This window comes from Solea senegalensis, linkage group LG19 (assembly GCF_019176455.1).
Source record: "Solea senegalensis isolate Sse05_10M linkage group LG19, IFAPA_SoseM_1, whole genome shotgun sequence".
NCBI lineage: Eukaryota > Metazoa > Chordata > Actinopteri > Pleuronectiformes > Soleidae > Solea > Solea senegalensis.
Genome location: NC_058038.1, coordinates 5266589 through 5284523, shown reverse-complemented (window position 1 = coordinate 5284523; position 17935 = coordinate 5266589). Strand labels below are relative to the sequence as shown.

The window sequence follows — 17935 nt, the reverse complement described above, 5'->3', positions numbered from 1 at the left end:
GATTGTCCACCTTACTTTGGTTGGAAAAAAAATCCACCACTTGTATTATAATGACATTAACCCGGAAAAGATGACATTCTTAAATCTATAGTATAGTCTCGTTTTTGTCCAAGAAACCAAACTTTTTCAGTTTTAACGAGAAAAGAAACCAGAAGATATTAACATTTACAAAGCTGAAAAATCAGAAAACTTGTTTTAATTATTTAAAAAAAAACAAAAAAACAACAACCTCTAAAACAGAATAATCGATTATCAGAAATGGTTGATCATGTGATATTTTTTTTCCCCCATACGGTTTTATATTGATCAATGAGTTGTAAAGTTAAGTGTGTATTTATACACTTCTGACAGAGGGATCTGTCCAGTTCAGACAGGGAAAAAAAAGCTTTATTAGATTTTGAACTTTTCTGGTTTGTACAAAAGAAAGACATTCACCTCATCAACCAGGGATTGAACGCACACCAACTGACTTTATTATTGTGTTCATTACAACACATGCAAGCATACAGCAGGGCACTTTTATCAAAAAGACAACAATGTAAATGGAGAGAGCAGGCGATAGCACAGCAGGAAACGCATCACTGGTGGCTGAGTAATATGTGGTTGCCATGGTAGCAAAGTGATGGCATGTCGGCAAACAGGTCTTTGCTTCATTCATCAACAAATCTGAGCCAGCGAGAAGTTTGTACCTGGCTGCCAGTCGTAGGTCCGGCGAATCAATTCCAACTGTTCGATGAGGGATTTGAAAGACGGCCGTTGTTCAGGATCTGTGGCCCAACACTGATCCATCAACAGTTTCACCTGGAGGCGAATAAAAGAAAACAATCAACGTAATCATGTGAACTTTAGGGTACTCATTGTGATCAAATGTGTTTTAATGACGGGGCTGTGTCAGGTTTCCTGAATCTATTTGATTCCGATTCACAATCTAATTCTCTCGTTATCTACCACCTTATCCTGCAATCTCAGGTCACGAAAAAAAAAATCTTGTAAAATCTGACCCTGAAAAAAAAAGCTTGTAAAAACAGACCAGCAGAAATATCTTGTAAAAACAGACAAGAAAAAAGAATTGCGTAAAAACAGACACAGGAAAAAAACAACAACATAAAATACAGCCTAGAAACGCATCAGAAAACTTCACGTCATTAACAGTTTGTCCAGCAGAGGGTTCTGTGAGCCCCCTTGCCATGGTAGCCACCACAGATATTGTGTGATTGCTGTCGTCTTGCCATATATGTGTGCAAAGGATACAGGAAATGGCAGATATTAAAAGATCGATCCAGGGATATTATGAATCGATATTGGATCTTCAAAATAACAACATTGTTTTAGCCCATTTTTTATGCGCATGTAATAATACCTTGTGTGGGCAATCCCTTGGACAAGGCAATCGCAGGTTTCTCTCCAACATTTTTAGGAGTGCCAACAAGGTCATCTGTTCATTGGGTGAATTCATCATTTCTCGTAATTTCTGCAAAAGGAAAACACACAAAAACATTCAGGTCTCTTTTTGATGTGTGGTGAAATACATGGCTGCCAGCAGGAACAGAAAAAGAAAACACATTTCAGCTACTTAAAATTAAGTCCATGCCTGCTTAAGGTGTCATATGTACATATGTTTAACAGCCCTTTTCAACTGGAACTGAAGGTTATAAACCACTCGTTCCCCCACGCCAAAGTCCATAGATGAAATCAGCATTTTTACATGATGGCACACAGGAGTTGTTGATCCACTGCTGCCACCATCAGTGACTTCAAATGAGTCGTTTTTTGTGACGTTACCGTTTGACAGCTTTTGTTCGGATTAACCTCAGCGACACGAGGCAGCAGACGACCAGAGGCTCCAGTGTCACTGCAAGCTAAAAACAGTGATTTTCTCCATGGAATTCAGTGTGGGGGAGTGAGCGGTTTACAAAGTTAATTTTCGATCTCTCTTAAAAGAGAGGGAAAAAATCTGCTACGGTATTGTTGAGATATCACAGACGGAAGCAAGAATAGATTTTTATTAGGTCAGCAATAAAAAACCTGAAATATCTAAGGGTGAAAAAACGAAAGGCGACATACCTCTGGAGGGCTCTGGCGTGAGTCACAGCGAGTCAGGATCTCATACAATGTCACGCCAAAGGACCAAATGTCGGACGGAAAAGAAAACTTACTCTCCCTCAGGCACTCGATCGCATACCTATACATCGTGTGGTAGAAAAAAAATAGCCATTAAGTTACGGAACATAACGCTGGGAAACCACAGTGAGGTGCTTGCTGCATGAACTCACCAGAACACTGGACTGTCTCCATCCTCACGTACTTGATAGTAGATCTTACCCTCGGGAATGTATTTTGACAAGCCGAAGTCTCCGATCTTCACCAAACTGTCGTTTTCCACTAAAACGTTACGGGCAGCCAGATCTCGATGGATGTATCGCCTGGAGTGTAAGTAATCCATCCCCTACGAAAGACAGGTCATTTTACCGAAAAGGGTCAAACAAGGACGTTAAACCTAACATCTACAGAGCGACGAAAACATTACATAACATGTAGGATTACATTAGGGCGGCGTTTCAAGTCATTTTATGTGGACATTTATCGCAATAACATGTCAGATAATCAAGGCTCATCTGCATCTACTCATAGGTTTGCTCCTGAGTGAGGAAACCACAGTTTATTGTGGTTTATTGTCACACATCACGAGTACGTGTTGTGTCGCACACTGTGTTTGCACAGTGCACAAACCTGTTATCTAATACTGATATTGAAGAAAACATAATAAAAAATAATATGAATCAAGCAAAAAGACTTAACAATCTTAAAAAACGTGGGTGAATCTCCAACAATTACCAGGAAAATGTCTAAAATCTCAATCTTTAACAGAGGAGTCTGGTGTATTCAGTGACAACACTGCTGATCGCGAGCGGTATCACAAACCCTGCCGCTGTATTTCAGTCCAGTGACTGTGACAGACGGAGTCTGTGCTCCGGTCATGGAGGAAGTACAGAAGTGCTGATCATTTGTAACATGTATGCTACTGCACAAGAGAATTTCCCCGTTGTGGGATCAATAAAGTACAATCTAATCTAATCTAATAGTTTTAATTAACTGATTCCAATGATTCAGTTACACTGAATATAACTGCTTTACAAGTCACTAGTGACTCGTTTGTGTGTGTGTGTGTGAAACAAAGTCACGGCTGCAGGGATGTCTCTGCCCATGTTGAGTAGGTACTATTTTGTAGTGGAAAACAAACCTAAACAGTGCTGTGCTGAGGCAAGGCGAGCTGGGATCATAGGTGGAAAAGGGGCTTAAGTCACCAAAAGCAGAATCAATTAAGTTGCTGGATGACGGGAGGTTCAATGCTTGTTTGGTTTGGAGGCGTAAACCGCGATATTTCGGTACATTAAATTTCGTGTAAAACAATTTTTTAAAGACTTCAAACAAAGTTTTGTGTTGGAGTTTGTAAAATCATAAATTTTTAAAAGAGATTTTAATTTTCACTCATTTCTACGATATTGGTCGACTCCCAAGAAGATATTTTTATCTTGGTATGACGCCCAGACAAAAACAGGCTCTCTTTGTGTTTGTGTCTCCAGTGGAAAAAACCAAAAATACATTAATAATAAAATGAGATCAACAGGAAATGCACCTCACACTCACCTGGCAGATCTGCTGAGCGAACATAAGGCACTGGGGCACACCCAGTTTACGCGAGGGAAGATAATCTCGCAGACTCCCCTGAGGAAGGTACTCCATTATCAGCTGCACCACTTGTCCTCCTGTCAGTGGAAAAAGTAACAGTGGTTTTATCCTCCTTTATTTCCATGGCTTTTATTTTAAAGAGATGAGAATAAACTGCCACCTGTCATCTATATTGCTTCTAAAAAAAGAGCTGTGGGGCTTCAGCAACATATTCAGTCAAACTCTATTTCTGAAAGCACATTTCACACAAAGTAATGTCAATGTGTTTCACAATGTACAAATACCAAAATAGAATAAATAAAAGGATGTAAGAATATACGATATTATCACGATATTTAAGTCAGGATACGAGTATACTTTTTTTATGCTAATTCACAAAAAGTTTAGTCATGTCTGTCTCAAAAGCGATACAATATCGCCACTAGGGGTGGGAATCACAGGGTACCTCATGATACGATACCAATAATATAACGATACGGCCTCATTCATTTGAGCAGCACCAACAGGTGGAAACATGACGTAGCAACGCCCAGCTAGAATTTACTTTAGAGTGCCTTAGTTTATGAATTAAAGCATTGATATTTGCCCTGGTGTATTGATTATTGCACGAGGAGAGATTGATGTCACCAAATCGATATTCTGACCCACCCCTACTCGCCATTAGGAATATTGCAATATTTCTCTGTGTCCTTCCTGGTATTCAGTCCTTCGCTTCTACTTCAGGAACCACGTTTGGAGTGGGCAGCAGAGGACTCACCCAGTTCGGTGCAACAACCTTTGTACTTGACAATGTTGTTGTGATGGAGAGACTTCAGAATATCGATCTCCTTCATCCAGCTCTCGGGCACGTGACCACTCTCCTGTTTCAAAGACTTCACGGCCACGTACTCCCCGGTGCCATCGTTGGCCGGGTCGTACAGGTACAGAATCACCTTTCCAAAGTGACCCTGGAACACAGGACAACGGAGAACAATTTTTATTTGCACTCATCTGAGAACAGGCTCCGTCAAGGGAAAACTATCAGACCAGACGTGAGGGAGCGTTTGTGTATACACCAGCAGATCCTGTCAAACAGCTGAATGAGCAGGTATGTTTGAGCAGAAGCATTCACTTCTGAAAGTTTTCTTTGTATCTTTGTATCTTCCAGTCATTAAAACATACTTTTATTTAGTGCAACGTTGCTGTTGCCTCGACATAAAACATCACTTCCAGTGGACAGGGCGGGCACAGCCTAAGGTAGGAGGGCAATTTGTAACGCCCATGCCGACCACTTTTATTGATTTGCAGCACACTCTGCATCTGAACAAGCAATTGTCCTTGGGATCTTGGTCGAAGTCAGTCTTTGTAATTCTCTTTGGTGAGACAGAGATCTTGGAATTTGCATTTCCCAGGCATCACAGAGTCATTTGCTCTCTCTTGCTTAACGTTACTCGCTCATTTTTCAATGGCCTAGTCTACACACATCGAACAATGCAGGGCATGAAACAGTAGGTGGCGTCGTCGTAACAAACAAGCGAGACATCTATCTCAATGTCAATTACGCTTCTTTCTTGCACAAAATTCAAGCACTTTAAATGACCCAAGTCTATTTAGGGCAATTTGCAAAAACTTTCAGGGGCCTTGAATATTTATTTCCCCAAATTCACAAACTTTCAAGGATTTCCAGTAATATGTGAAGCCTGTTAGAATCATCGCTGCGTACCTATACTTAAAACATTTATTTAATTTGACAAAGTTAGGGGTACAATCGTTGTAAGATAAGTTTCCCTCAAGTTTCCCCTTAACTGCTGACTGGCAAGCTGCAAATCTGGATGGTTAACTTCAGTATCTTTACAGACTCCAAAGCTTATTAGTTGAAATATCTTGTCTATTTTCCAGGCTTTTACTGTGACGTGTATGCTGTATGCTTTCTCTGGTGTAAAATGTTATTTTACACCATATATATTCTGAATACTGTGGTAGATTTACTGCATGATCTCCGTGGATTATTTTTCAGAAGCTTTTCCTGCCAACACGGTGGTGGGAGCTGATAGAAAGAGAAGGTGCCGTGGCACTAGAGCTCACCTTTCCCAATTCCCGAATCTCTTTCATGTAGCGCTTCTGGAACACACTTGGGTCTGGGTCATTGGCAAATTCACTGGGAGAAATATCAGAATCTGTGTGCAAAGGAAAAAAACAACAACCCACAACCATTATGTTCCATGCCTACACTGCCTATAACCAAAAAAAAGAAAAGTTAAAAACCTACTTTCTGGGATTTCTGGAAGCTCTCTGCGCAGAACGAGGAATGAGGGCCTCTCCATGGGTTCGTAGGTCAAGCACATGTTGATGAAAGTGGCCAACTCCTGCGAGGACGGTTCACCTAAACGGCCCTTCTGCTGATAGAGGCGCTCTTTCTGTTGGGGAGAAAGGTTCTAGTGTGAGAATTAGATACAAGAGGCAGGCGAAGAAGCTTGTGGCTGATGGTGGAGAAAGAGTATGTTAAATATGTGGGATTTAGTGGCATCTGGTGGTCGATGGTGTGATTTACAACCAGCCAGATGACATAGCAGCATTTGACATTATTTATTGCTGTCTTGTACTATTTTCAAAACATAATTTTTTAGATGTTATGGGTTGACAGTGAGTGTTTCTCATCATTTTTGTTTGATAATTATCAGCTATTTTACAAACGTTATATATACAAACTTAATGTATGTGTAAATATATATATATATATATATTAGAGCTGGGCATAGATTAATTTTTTTAATCTGGATTAATCTCACTGCAATCTTGGAGTTAATCTAGATTAATCTAGATTAAAATGGCTCATTTGAATTCTTCTTCTGCTAAGTGGCGCTCCTCTGTTTTCATCACACCTAACATTAGGAGTAGGACAGAAAAAGTATATCAGAGTAAGATTGCTAGTAGTAGTAGGCAACTATCAGCAACTAATCAGCAAAACGTTGATAACGTTAGCTAAAGCTATACCGCGTGAAGTTAGTTTCAGGTTGGATATTCATTCAGACAGTTGTCGGACGCGACGGTTGGATATCCAACCTGAAACCATTTTCACCGTGGTAAATTACATAGACCGTTATAAAACAAAAAATGACAATAAATTACATAACGTAACGTTACCTACATCCGCGCTCAGCCAGGTCAGAGCCTTCTGGGCCAGGTATACATCCGCGCTAACATATCAAAGTGAAATTCATAGCTTGCTCACTATGTGGACCCAGGTCCCAGACCCAACTTTGAGAATAGATTAACGGCGATAATTTTCTTATCGCGCGATAAGAGTCTCGCGTTAACGCAGCACGTTAACGCCGTTAACGGCCCAGCACTAATATATATATATATATATATATATATATATATATATATATATAACAATGCAACAAATCCATTAAGCTGTCAGCTGACCACAAAATAATGTCTTGTTTTGTCCACATACTAAAATTATTCAGTCTTCTTTAAAATCATCACTTGTCAAGAAGCTGAAAACGTCTGAGAAATTGTTTTAATTACATTACATGTCATTTATCAGACGCTTTTATCTAAAGCAACTTACAAGGGAGTACAACCTGCCAGGGGTGGAGTTGAACTTGCAACCATGAAGTCTTTGCACACAGGATCTTAACCACAGGCGGTCTTAACCACTGAGCCACTCCACATAATAATATGAAAAAAGTCTGACTTTGCTATATCCCTGTTAAAAGTTAAAATACCTTGGACAACGAGCAGCGACTCAGGGGAAGATCGCCGTTGTTGCAGATTTCCAGCAGCGTGACGCCAAAGCTCCACTGGTCAGCAGTATCGCCAATGGCCATGCCGCTGTCGACGCACTCTGGGGCGATCCAGGGGATCCGCTCGAGACGCTCTGCCGTAGAGAAGAGCGAGGGGCCACACACACACACAAGTAAACATCAGACTGGCAACAGATGTCGGACACATGACCAGGAGAGGGGAAGGGAGGGGGGAGCGTCAGCGGTGAGTTTTAACAGTAAGGATAAAGAGGTAGACACAAGGGGGAGCTCTGTAGAGAAAAACCGACCAAACTTGCAACGTTCCACTTTAAAAAAGTAATAGAGTACCTCTAAAAATTGATATGTATCTGAAAATCCTACTTTTTCTAAACCAGCCCGAATAATTTATTCATAAAAATGTGACGTTAACTTGTGTAGAGTCACTGGCTGGCACTGACCTTCTCGCGAGAGGACGCTCAGGGCGATTCCTGGATCACTCAGCTTGATGAAAGGTGTGGTGCCGGGCTCCAGACCGCGCCTTGCCACCAGAATGTTCTTGGCACAGACATTTCCATGAACCAGACGTTTGGTCTCCTACGACAGAGGCAGTGTTGGAGTCATTAACCCTCATGAACTATTGGTTACTTCAGAGGACTATAACTTCAGAAAAGTGCCATTAAAAAACAAAAACAAAAAACAGCTCTAGTCCTGGTCCTTCACACCACAGAAGAATACTAATACATAAGTACTAGTACATAAGTACTGTTTTTAACAAAGCCCAGAGTATTTTTGGGTTAGGTCAATTAAAAACAAAATAAATTAACATTAAACAGATTTTTTTTTTGTTTTACCAAAAAGGTCACAAAATGGTCAACTATGTTGTGCTGCTGGCTTGTCACGCACTATTTCAGCACTTATCTAAAGATTAATCAGACAACATGATAACTTCCATTTCCTGAGTGGGGCAGTTCAAAACCTAAGATGTTTTTTTGTTTTTTTTAAAAAAAAGGGTTATTTCATTTGTGTTTTGTTTATTAATGCCTTGTGTAAAAGGAATTCTTCTTTCTGCCACACTACTTGAGTCAGTCTAACTATTTTACAAAGTGGCACGAAGGTCTTTTGAATGTGGTCACTCAAGTGACTGAATTAGAATCAATGGCTTCCATCAGAAAACAAAACAAAACACAGAAGCGTGTGAACTCACGAGATAGCCGAGGGCACTAGCGAGTTGTTTTACCACAATGAATTTCCACTGTGGCGTCACCGATGCTTTTTCCCTGCGAAGGAACAAATCCAGAGGCCCAAACTCCACAAATTCCTCCACCATGATGTCTGCAAAGGCAGGGAAGACATCCCAGAGGTCAAACCTCTGCGACAGCCACAAACAGCACACAAACAAGCAGCATCGACTTCAAAAGAGAACACGCCGGACAAGGGTTTGTGCTTGGTAGCAGAAAATGAAAATAAATAAATAAAATGGTACTACAAAAACACTCATCACACGTAAAATGTCAAAGAAGCAAAATAAGGTACATCGAAAAAAGTGGAAGTGAGTTTGTTGAGGCTTGACTGTGCTTACTTTCAGATCCTTTGACACAAACACCGTGCACAAACACCAGGTGACTGTGGGACACCTTACTCATGAGCGTCGCAGTTTCAAACTGAAAAAACACCATGGAAGGAGTGAGCGTTAGTATTCATTCTCGGATTTCATAAGCTACAAGTGCTTCCAATCAGGTAAAGGTCACAAAGCTTACGAGTGCAATGTCTTTATGGTTTTGGTCTAGGACTTTGAGAACCACTCGGATCGACTTGCGGTCGCTCAAGTTATTGTTGTTGAATTCGTCGTTGTCTGCTTCTCCCTGCAGCAGGTAACGACCTGCGTAGATGTTCGTTCTGGTCCCACGTCCCAGATGTCGTTCCTGTTAATAAAAAAAACAACAACAAAAAAAAACACAATCGTGTCAGTAACTAAGCTTAAAACAGAAGCTCACATCCTGGTAAATGTGTGTGTGTGTGTGAGGGTCTCGTCACCTGCACTATGTTTCTCTCCTTAAGCTGGTGGAAGTAAAAGAAGGGCTTGGAGGATTCGGTGTTGACCCGTTGTTGTTGATCTTTCCTCATCACCAGAAGGTTTGACAGCTCTGCATCACACAAACACATGTAAAAACATGAACGCCTCACGTCTCCATCACGTTTCCCCCCACACCACCAATATCTTTACGACTTTAGTTCCTGATCTATCTCTGAAAGAAAAGGTTAACACATGCATAGGGTTTTCCTGTGGTTGTATCCTCCCATTTTTCCACATACAGAGCTCTGTTAAAGCAGTGCAGGATATTCACCCTAATTTAACAGCTTCAGAGTAATTGTGATGGTTAAATGTCTTGTTGCGGGGGGGTTGGAGGCTGTCTCCACTTCCTCTACTGTCTGTTGGCATAAAACCAGCTTTGCAAGAAGAATCAGGAGAAACACAAAGTGCTTCATGGCACTACAAACACACTTACACACGGCAGGTTCCCTCTATCAGATCAAGGCGGCTATAGCATTATTTTAGATGTTGGGCTGACCGATCACAGCAGAGCCAGTGAAAGAGGACAGAGAAAACAAATGCACATGCCAGGAGAGGGGAAGCAAAACTGAAAGGGGGGAGACTTGCAAAGTGACTTGCAAAGTTCTGCTTTAAAATATAGCCTGGCACATGCCAGACATTCACTGACTAAATCCCTAATTTCAAGTCTTTTTGACGTCCATTTTGTAGATTATGGCCATGTTTAGAGTCTGAAGAAAATAAAGAATGCAATGTGTTGAGGCACGGACATTGTATGATTTGACAGCGCAAATATGGATACATCTGTTGTTATTGTTGTTTTTTAAAAAAAGGCAACATAGCAACTGGTCAATAAACAAAAAAAAAGTATAATTTAGCCTTAAAGCTGCATCGAAGGTCCAAAACAAAGACGTTCATCAAATACATACCTGCTTGTCTTGGCAAACAGCACTTCTTGAGAACAAAGCAGTCTGATCCCGACCTGAGCACGAATGTCTTGAGGCTGTCGATGAGCTCCTTCACACTGGAGAACTCCTGTTCCCAGCCTTCCAGACGGAAAATCGAGCACCTGTGCTCGATGCGAAACTGCTTGTGCCTCGACGTCGCTCCGTTCTGAGCCACACATGAACACAGGTGTGCATTAAAAAATAACTTAGGGAAGTATAAAACTTGTTATCATAAGATATTTTCTCATTGTAACATGATCGTTACTCTCTGGATGTTTTAACGGTGAACACACGTCTGTCGAGGGCTTGTTTTTAAATCGTTATCCTTCAGCTGTGCGTGACGGCACTTCATTACACAGATTAAACGGTCAGTACATGTTCAGTGATGTACCACATACGCAGTTGTCATGAACACACTCAGACCACTGTGTGGGAACAAACCACGCATCACCAGATGTGTGTGTTCCAGCTGCAAGAGGAATGTACTGACAAAACAAGGAGCGACAAAGTTCCTGTTGCAGCTGTGAACCAAACTAAAGCCGTGTTTCCATCATGGTACAGTTCAGTTTACTCTGTGTGTGTGTGTGCGAGGGGGGGGACATCCACTCTTGTCGGAAGGGCAAGATCGAAGACTGAAATCTCCTTATGTTGAGAAAACTATTTTGTCATAACAAGAAACAAGCTCAGATATTTCTTTCTCCCCTGTGGCACTTCCACATTTCTGTAATAACTCACCCAGAGAGAAGAGTGGCTTTTATATTATATACTTACATTGTTTTTGTTCAGCACAGCCAGGATGATGCGGCGAAAGTTAAGGGCACTCCACCGTACGAGGTAAGCTCCCTCCTCTGCTCCTTCCTTCTTCAGCTTCAGCAGCACAAAATCCTCACTAGAAAAGTCGTGAAAGCAGAGTTATGATGTGCATCTCACACAGCATCTCATGTCTGTGTGAGTGAGAGGATGAACTCACTGCATAGGTCCGTGCAGTCCATTCGCTTCACTCAGCACGACCCTTGGGGGAGCCACTTCATGACAGAGATAGTGGTGGGCGTCTGCGGTCAGCCGGTAGTATCCATCCAGGAGAGAGATGAAGGAACGGGCTTCCTGGCTGGAGTTCATCTGAACCTCCTACACACACACACACAAACACCACTAGCTCACTATCAGACCTACAAATATATACAATACAAAACGTCCTACTACGCCCTAAGAACTGAAGGTCAACCATTGTTCGATGCCAATTGTATTCCTTCATCTGACTAAGTATAACTGTTTAATGAAAAGAAATAATACAAAAAACGTCAGTAACCAGATCTCAAACACTAACAGTCAGTCTCCCCAATCTACATTTCATGTCTGCACTACATTTACATACACGTATAAACTATTATATTAAAAGCACAAAACAGATCATTAAAAAACAAATACTGGCTTTTGGATGGAAAAAATAAGTTTATCAAGTTCCAGAGAGCAAAAATGCATAATTTGTAATGAATGGCTGATGAATAAATAATAATCTGTCAATAAATGTCGTTTATTAATAAAAAAAAAAGCAAATCTATCGGCCGAACCAATCAAAACGTCTACTTCTACCAAGATTCCCAAAGCACATCTTCATCCACACGCAACGCCCAAAACAACTCAAAAACACTGCACTTCATATGCCAGGCCTGTATGTGGCGCTGTAACAAATCAATTTTTTTCTCTTGAACAAGTATACATTACAATGTATACAATCACAAACACTGTTACTGTGTGGCTAAAACGCTGATACCACAGAGGCCCTAATTTTCAACAAGGACTGAACAATCTGACTAACATAAAGTCTGCCAATGAGACTAATACATCACAAACGCATTAACTAATTACATTAATGCATTGAGGCTTTTACATAATAGGCCAAACAAGTGCTCTCACCATGTACTGATTGTCCTGATTGCTAATAGATACATTAGCTCCATTGATGGCTATGTGAGATATTTCAGGGAAATCGCAGAAGGAGGTCAATTTGTTTGGAGTTGCTGCACTGGGCTGAGTGGACTGGTGTTTCGCCTTCTTCCCGTAGTTCATGTAGTCATTCCTGAGGTGAGTGTTTGCCTGCGCCGGAGGAGATAAAGAGATATCGCATCAAGACAGGGCGCATTGATAAGAATGAAAAGTACAACCAAGGGTTGAGATTGTGCTTCTGACAAACCTTCTGCTCCAACACCTTCCTCCACTGAATCCCCTTTGTGCCCGACACCATTATTTCATAAGTGGGGGTTGTGAAGTTGTCTTTCGAGACGTCCTGAGTGTCTGTGCCGGGGGAGTTACAGTTGCTTCCGTCCCCATCGTTCCGTAGCTCCAGGTGGGGTACGGTGAAAGTCTCTGTGCCGAAACGCGGCGCTAGGTTTTCCAGCGTAGAAATGTACTTGCACATGACCTCCTGGACCCCCTTGTCCTTGGTGTGTTTCTGGAAAGTTCTCACAAAGTCTGCAAACACTCGTTGGATCCGGAATTTTGTCAGGAAGTTGGTTTTGGAGATGTGTTTGGCGAAAGACTTTGGAATGCAGCGTAGGTAGCTAAGAAGAAAAGGTTAAGTTAGTGTTACCTGGATGTCTCAAACTTTGTTACATGCATGCTGTGGAAAAACGTGTGTTTTGATGTCTGATGAGGAAACACAGCTTGAATGTCAAATTTCATTGTTGAAATTAATTGTTTAACAGCACCTCAGAGGCAGATCATGATGGCCCCGAGGAACAGAGACAGGTACTAAGTGTTCAGAGCACATTGCTTGTCTTGTGCAGAGCAAAGGCACTGCCGGGAATCCCGTAAAACAGAGCTCACACTGCACATTGTTTTCTAGGGAGGCAGACACCTGTGGCCCTGAAATGTCAAGGTAGCAAACAGCTAGTAAATCAGTTCCCCAGAGAAAAAGTTAGAAACAGAAAGTAAGTCGGGTTAATGAGAATGAGTGAAGGAAGCAGTGTTGGAATAAATGTTATTTTCCATTACAGTGTACCACCAGTGGGACGGCGAGCTTCCAATGGAACCAGATTATGTGATCTTTGCCCAGAGTGCATAGAAAAGCAAACAAATAACAAAAAACATGTAATAAATTAAATAACCTAATCTAATTTCAATACACCAGTGTGTGAAGTATGTGTGAGGAAGAGGAGGAGGATAATGATGAGAAATTATCTTATTGGAAATAAATCTGCCTCTGTATCTCTGTAAAAGTCTGTATCTCCGACTGACTCCTCCCACATTGATGTTATATAGTTGTTGGATATTTTCTGGTGTCTTTGACAAAACATACATAAAAGACATTTGAGAACATCAGAGGTTTGAACATTTTCTGGACCAAACAACTAATCAATTAATTGAGAAAATAACAAACGGATTATTTATGAAAATAATACACGTAACACTAGGATGTGTCACGCTCGCGTGTGTCTGATTTCTCTCTTTTTATTTACTCAGACGGACAGAGAAAGAGAGAATCTGCCCTTTAAATGATATAATTATAGCCCACACAGGGTTTTTACTGTGGCTGTCGCTTCCACTTTCTCCACACACCGCTGCTAAAATAGTATTTATGTATTCTTTCATGTATTCAGATTCAGCCTTGACACTAAAACTACTGTGACAGGTGTCAATTTTATGTAATATCACTGGGAGAATGTCAACATCATAAACACACACCATGTCTCCGGTGTGAACCAGGCCTTATTATTTTTGGCTCGAGCATGTTTGCTTACCTTCTTGGTTGTTCACTCGAGAAAATGGCTGTAGGTTTTTGGGTATTTATATTATATTATATTAACTGATATTTAGTGTAATCTGTTGCGTTGTTATGGGGAAGTGGGAAATGTTCCTTTCACAGTATTTTGATTGGCTGGATTTTATTTCCCTCCCATCTTCTCAAATGTTTTCAGGGTTAAGATTTGCCCAGTGGCTTCTCATGTGACTCATAGGTCACTCCATATTTGTCTCTCATTTTTTCTCCCTTCACATGCTTCCATATGTGAGATTTAAAAGGTATGGACTGTGAAACAACGACTGTTTCACAGTCTTCCTCTCTCTCTATAGTAACTGAAAATGGATCGTAGGAGCCAGTGGAGCAAAGCCAAAACATGGAGAGATATGTTCATGCCTGTAAGTTCTTGTCAAAAGGCGTGCAGGAGTGAACAAAGGCTGAGGTGCCACCTGTGCCAAATAGTGTAACCTCAATTTTCTTTTCATTAAAAAATAAAATATTTAAAACCACCCATGCCGCGATGTCACTAAGGCAAGTCAGTGACGTTGCATTACCTGTTACCCGTTGGGGGAAACTAACATTTGACAATTGTCAGCATAAAAATGGAATGGATATAGGAAATAAGAGTCATAGTTCTCTCTCAGTGTACAGTACGTAATCGACATCATACTCTCAAAATGTGAAATTATCAAGAATTATGAAATTATTAAGCAATAACACCTGAAATGTGTTGCCTCCCCCAGCTTAATTATGTTTGAGAAATGTACTCCTTAAAGCGCAATTAATAATCATTAATATCACAGTTTCAGCTGTACAGTCCATCATGAGGCTCCAGTATTTACCTGACTTTCTCTGCAACCTCCTGTAAAGTGCAGCCCGTCTGCATTGCCTGGTGTGAAAGGTGTAGTATGGCCATTCCCAAACTCTCATTTTTGAAGCGTATCTGCTCCTCCTCCGACTTTATGGTTTCCATCTGCACCACGTCATTCACAAATTCGTATTTTGCCTATTTGGAGACACAGGAAGGAGGCAACGTGGTTCGGTGTTAAATTTTGATCTTGCGACGGACCAGGAAACATGATGTTAGGACACAGACCTGAGCGAATAAATACTCCAAGGAACTGATGTCGAGCAGAGGGGAACCCCCTTGATCTGTCCCAGATCTGAGACAATAACGGGATATAGTTGGCCCTTTCTCCTTCTCCTTCTCCTTCATCCCGTGCCAATTCTGAAAGTAAAACCTAGATACAAGGAAACAAGACAGCCTTTGTGAATATCCTCATTTCGCTCCACACACTAACAAAGCCCTATACACACACACACAGACTTACCTCATACAGTAATGCAGTATGAGACCAGGGTTCTCGTCTGGACTGAAAACATGGTTTGGACTGTACCAATAGCGCAACAGCGGATTGTAAAGAGCGAACATCACATGGCACAGAGGTGTTATCCCTGTGGAATTAACAGTACATTAATAAAACACAACAAAATATATTGAATTATAGAGTTAGTCTGAGTAAATCCACTTGTACTAAACTGAATTTCTTGAGGTGTATTCACACTTTGCTAGTCTGTACAGTACTGTGTAGGCCAAGATACCACATGACACAATAACATCTATTTTGATTAGCGTGGATGCATTTGGTCAAGGTTGTCCCGCTCACCTGCAGCTTCAGCAGCTGAGATACACAGCTCCTCTGCTGTGACCTCACCACTCGTGTGGGACAAGTATCTCTCCCCCTCCTTGGTCCAGAGGAGGAGAACATGGACGCCTTGACCCTGCGGAGGGTCACTCTGGCCTGGAGACGTCCCTGTCCTGGAACGCTTGGATCCCCACATTCTGCGAATGGGGGGGGGGAATTATATAACACACACACACACAAACATGCTCAATTATGTTGATTACATTGTACATTATTCAAAAATTGATTACAACACATTGGCATCCATTGGTGGACATCAAATTCAAGGACCACATATTATATATTATTATGTATATATATGTACATATACAGTGGTGTGAAAAAGTGTTTGCCCCCTTCCGGATTTCTTATTTTTTAGCATGGTTGTCACACTTAACTGTTTCAGATCATCAAACAAATTTAAATATTAGTCAAAGACAACACAAGTAAACGCAATGCGGTTTTTAAGGGAGGGAAAAATAATCTAAACCTACATGGCCCTGTGTGAAAAAGTGTTTGCCCTCTAAACCTAATAACTGGTTGGACTGCCCTTTGCAGCAACAACTGCAATCAAGCGTTTGTGATAACTTGCAATGAGTCATTTACACCGCTGTGGAGGAATTTTGGCCCACTCATCTTTGCAGAATTGTTGTAATTCAGCCACATTAGAGGGTTTTTGGGCATGAACTGCCTTTTTAAGGTCATGCCACAGTATCTCAATAGGATTCAGGTCAGGACTTTGACTAGGCCACAAAGTCTTCATTTTGTTTTTATTTAGCCATTCAGAAGTGGACTTGCTGGTGTGCTTTGGATCATTGTCCTGCTGCAGAACCCAAGTTTACTTCAGCCTGATGTCACGAGCAGATGGCCGCACATTCACCTTCAGGATAGACTGTTGACCCAACAGTGGTTTTTGTCTTGGAGCTCTGCTATGCAGGCCATTTTTGCCCAGTCTCTTTCTTATGGTGGAGTCATGAACACTGACCTTAACTGAGGCAAGTAAGGCCTGCAGTTCTTTAGATGTTGTTCTGGGTTCTTTTGTGACCTCTTAGAGGAGTCTTCCAGGAGAAGAGAGACAGAATATAAGACTAAATGTATTTGTCGGCAATATTTTTATAATAGTAATGACATTCGGTTGTAATCACTGCTTTATTAAATGTATTACACTCAACATGAAATTACACATATTTAAGCTGTTTCAATCACAATTATCCTCGTCATTATTTGCTAAATTTTCAATTTAATTATCCGTTTTTGTGCATCATAAATATGTTTTTATTGTGAATCATTTTGTATCACTTTTACATTGCAATTCTGTCTAGTATCATAATGAATATCTTATATTGCTCACTGGCTAGTAAATAGTTATTTTTTCCACTTTTTTTCCCACGATGTCGGCCCCCGCTTGACCAGACTAGATGCTCATTGGCCCCCAGGTCATTTGAGTTTGACACCCCTGCTTTACATCGATATGTGAAAAACCCACCAGGTAATAGTGAACAGATCAAAAAAAAAGGCCTTCCGGGAATTACACCTGACCTAACTTTTTGTGTACGTGTTTACCTGTTTACATCACCGTAAATACGCAACTCCTCCGTTTGGTACACATTAATAAAATGCGTAAACGGCGTCACCGAGTGATTCATGAACTCATTTCCTCAGATTTTTTTTTACACCGTATCCGCAGACACAGAAAAAAACAAGTAATATGGACAAATTCAGCGGCGACGCGTTAAAAAACAACAACAAATGTGTCATTATTCACCTGTGAGGTTTCTTCTTTGACCGTGTGGGATAAAAAATCCTGTCCAGTTGAAATACAACTCACTCCGGGAGAGGCTTCATAACCGTGTTTTTCCTCCACCACGTCGTCATCCGCTCGCTCGTGTTCTAGTGAATTTCGTGCGAAAACAAGACGGACTCGCTGCTGTTGTCGCTGGTGCTTCCTGAAACCAGCGAGGCCACGCCCATCACGAGGACGCGAGCGGAGCGCGCGCACGACGAACATGAGAGCTTGGCACGTACAACCCAACCGAGCTGTCCTTTCAAAATAAAAGTGTCCAGAACAAAAGTGATTTATTTTTGCATAGTAA

At 41.2% G+C, this 17935-nt stretch overlaps 1 protein-coding gene across 1 annotated transcript; it reads right to left on the bottom strand.

Moving 5' to 3' along the window:
• Window positions 1–450: 450 nt before the first annotated feature.
• Window positions 451–17798, bottom strand: tyk2 (tyrosine kinase 2). The gene is made up of 24 exons (XM_044050863.1): window positions 17608–17798; window positions 15825–16000; window positions 15489–15612; window positions 15254–15398; window positions 15000–15163; window positions 12613–12979; window positions 12336–12515; window positions 11389–11546; window positions 11190–11307; window positions 10401–10584; window positions 9456–9565; window positions 9179–9343; window positions 9001–9082; window positions 8626–8753; window positions 7880–8015; window positions 7404–7555; window positions 5939–6086; window positions 5755–5846; window positions 4448–4637; window positions 3649–3767; window positions 2274–2446; window positions 2065–2182; window positions 1361–1471; window positions 451–801 (listed from the first exon to the last, which is right to left on the bottom strand). The coding sequence occupies exons 2-24, from the start codon at window positions 15997–15999 to the stop codon at window positions 658–660; spliced, it is 3483 nt and encodes a 1160-aa protein (XP_043906798.1). The 5' UTR covers window position 16000; window positions 17608–17798; the 3' UTR covers window positions 451–657.
• Window positions 17799–17935: the final 137 nt, after the last annotated feature.

Bases quoted from the DNA above. Each gene is read 5' to 3' on its own strand.
- tyk2 (XM_044050863.1), bottom strand. From the start codon at position 15,999: ATGTGGGGATCCAAGCGTTCCAGGACAGGGACGTCTCCAGGCCAGAGT. The intron at 8,016-8,625 runs GTGAGTTCACAC...CCTCTGTCGTAG, and splicing joins CTAGTGCCCTCGGCTATCTC to GAGACCAAACGTCTGGTTCA. The intron at 1,472-2,064 runs GTATGTCGCCTT...TTCCTTTTGCAG, and splicing joins CACGCCAGAGCCCTCCAGAG to AAATTACGAGAAATGATGAA.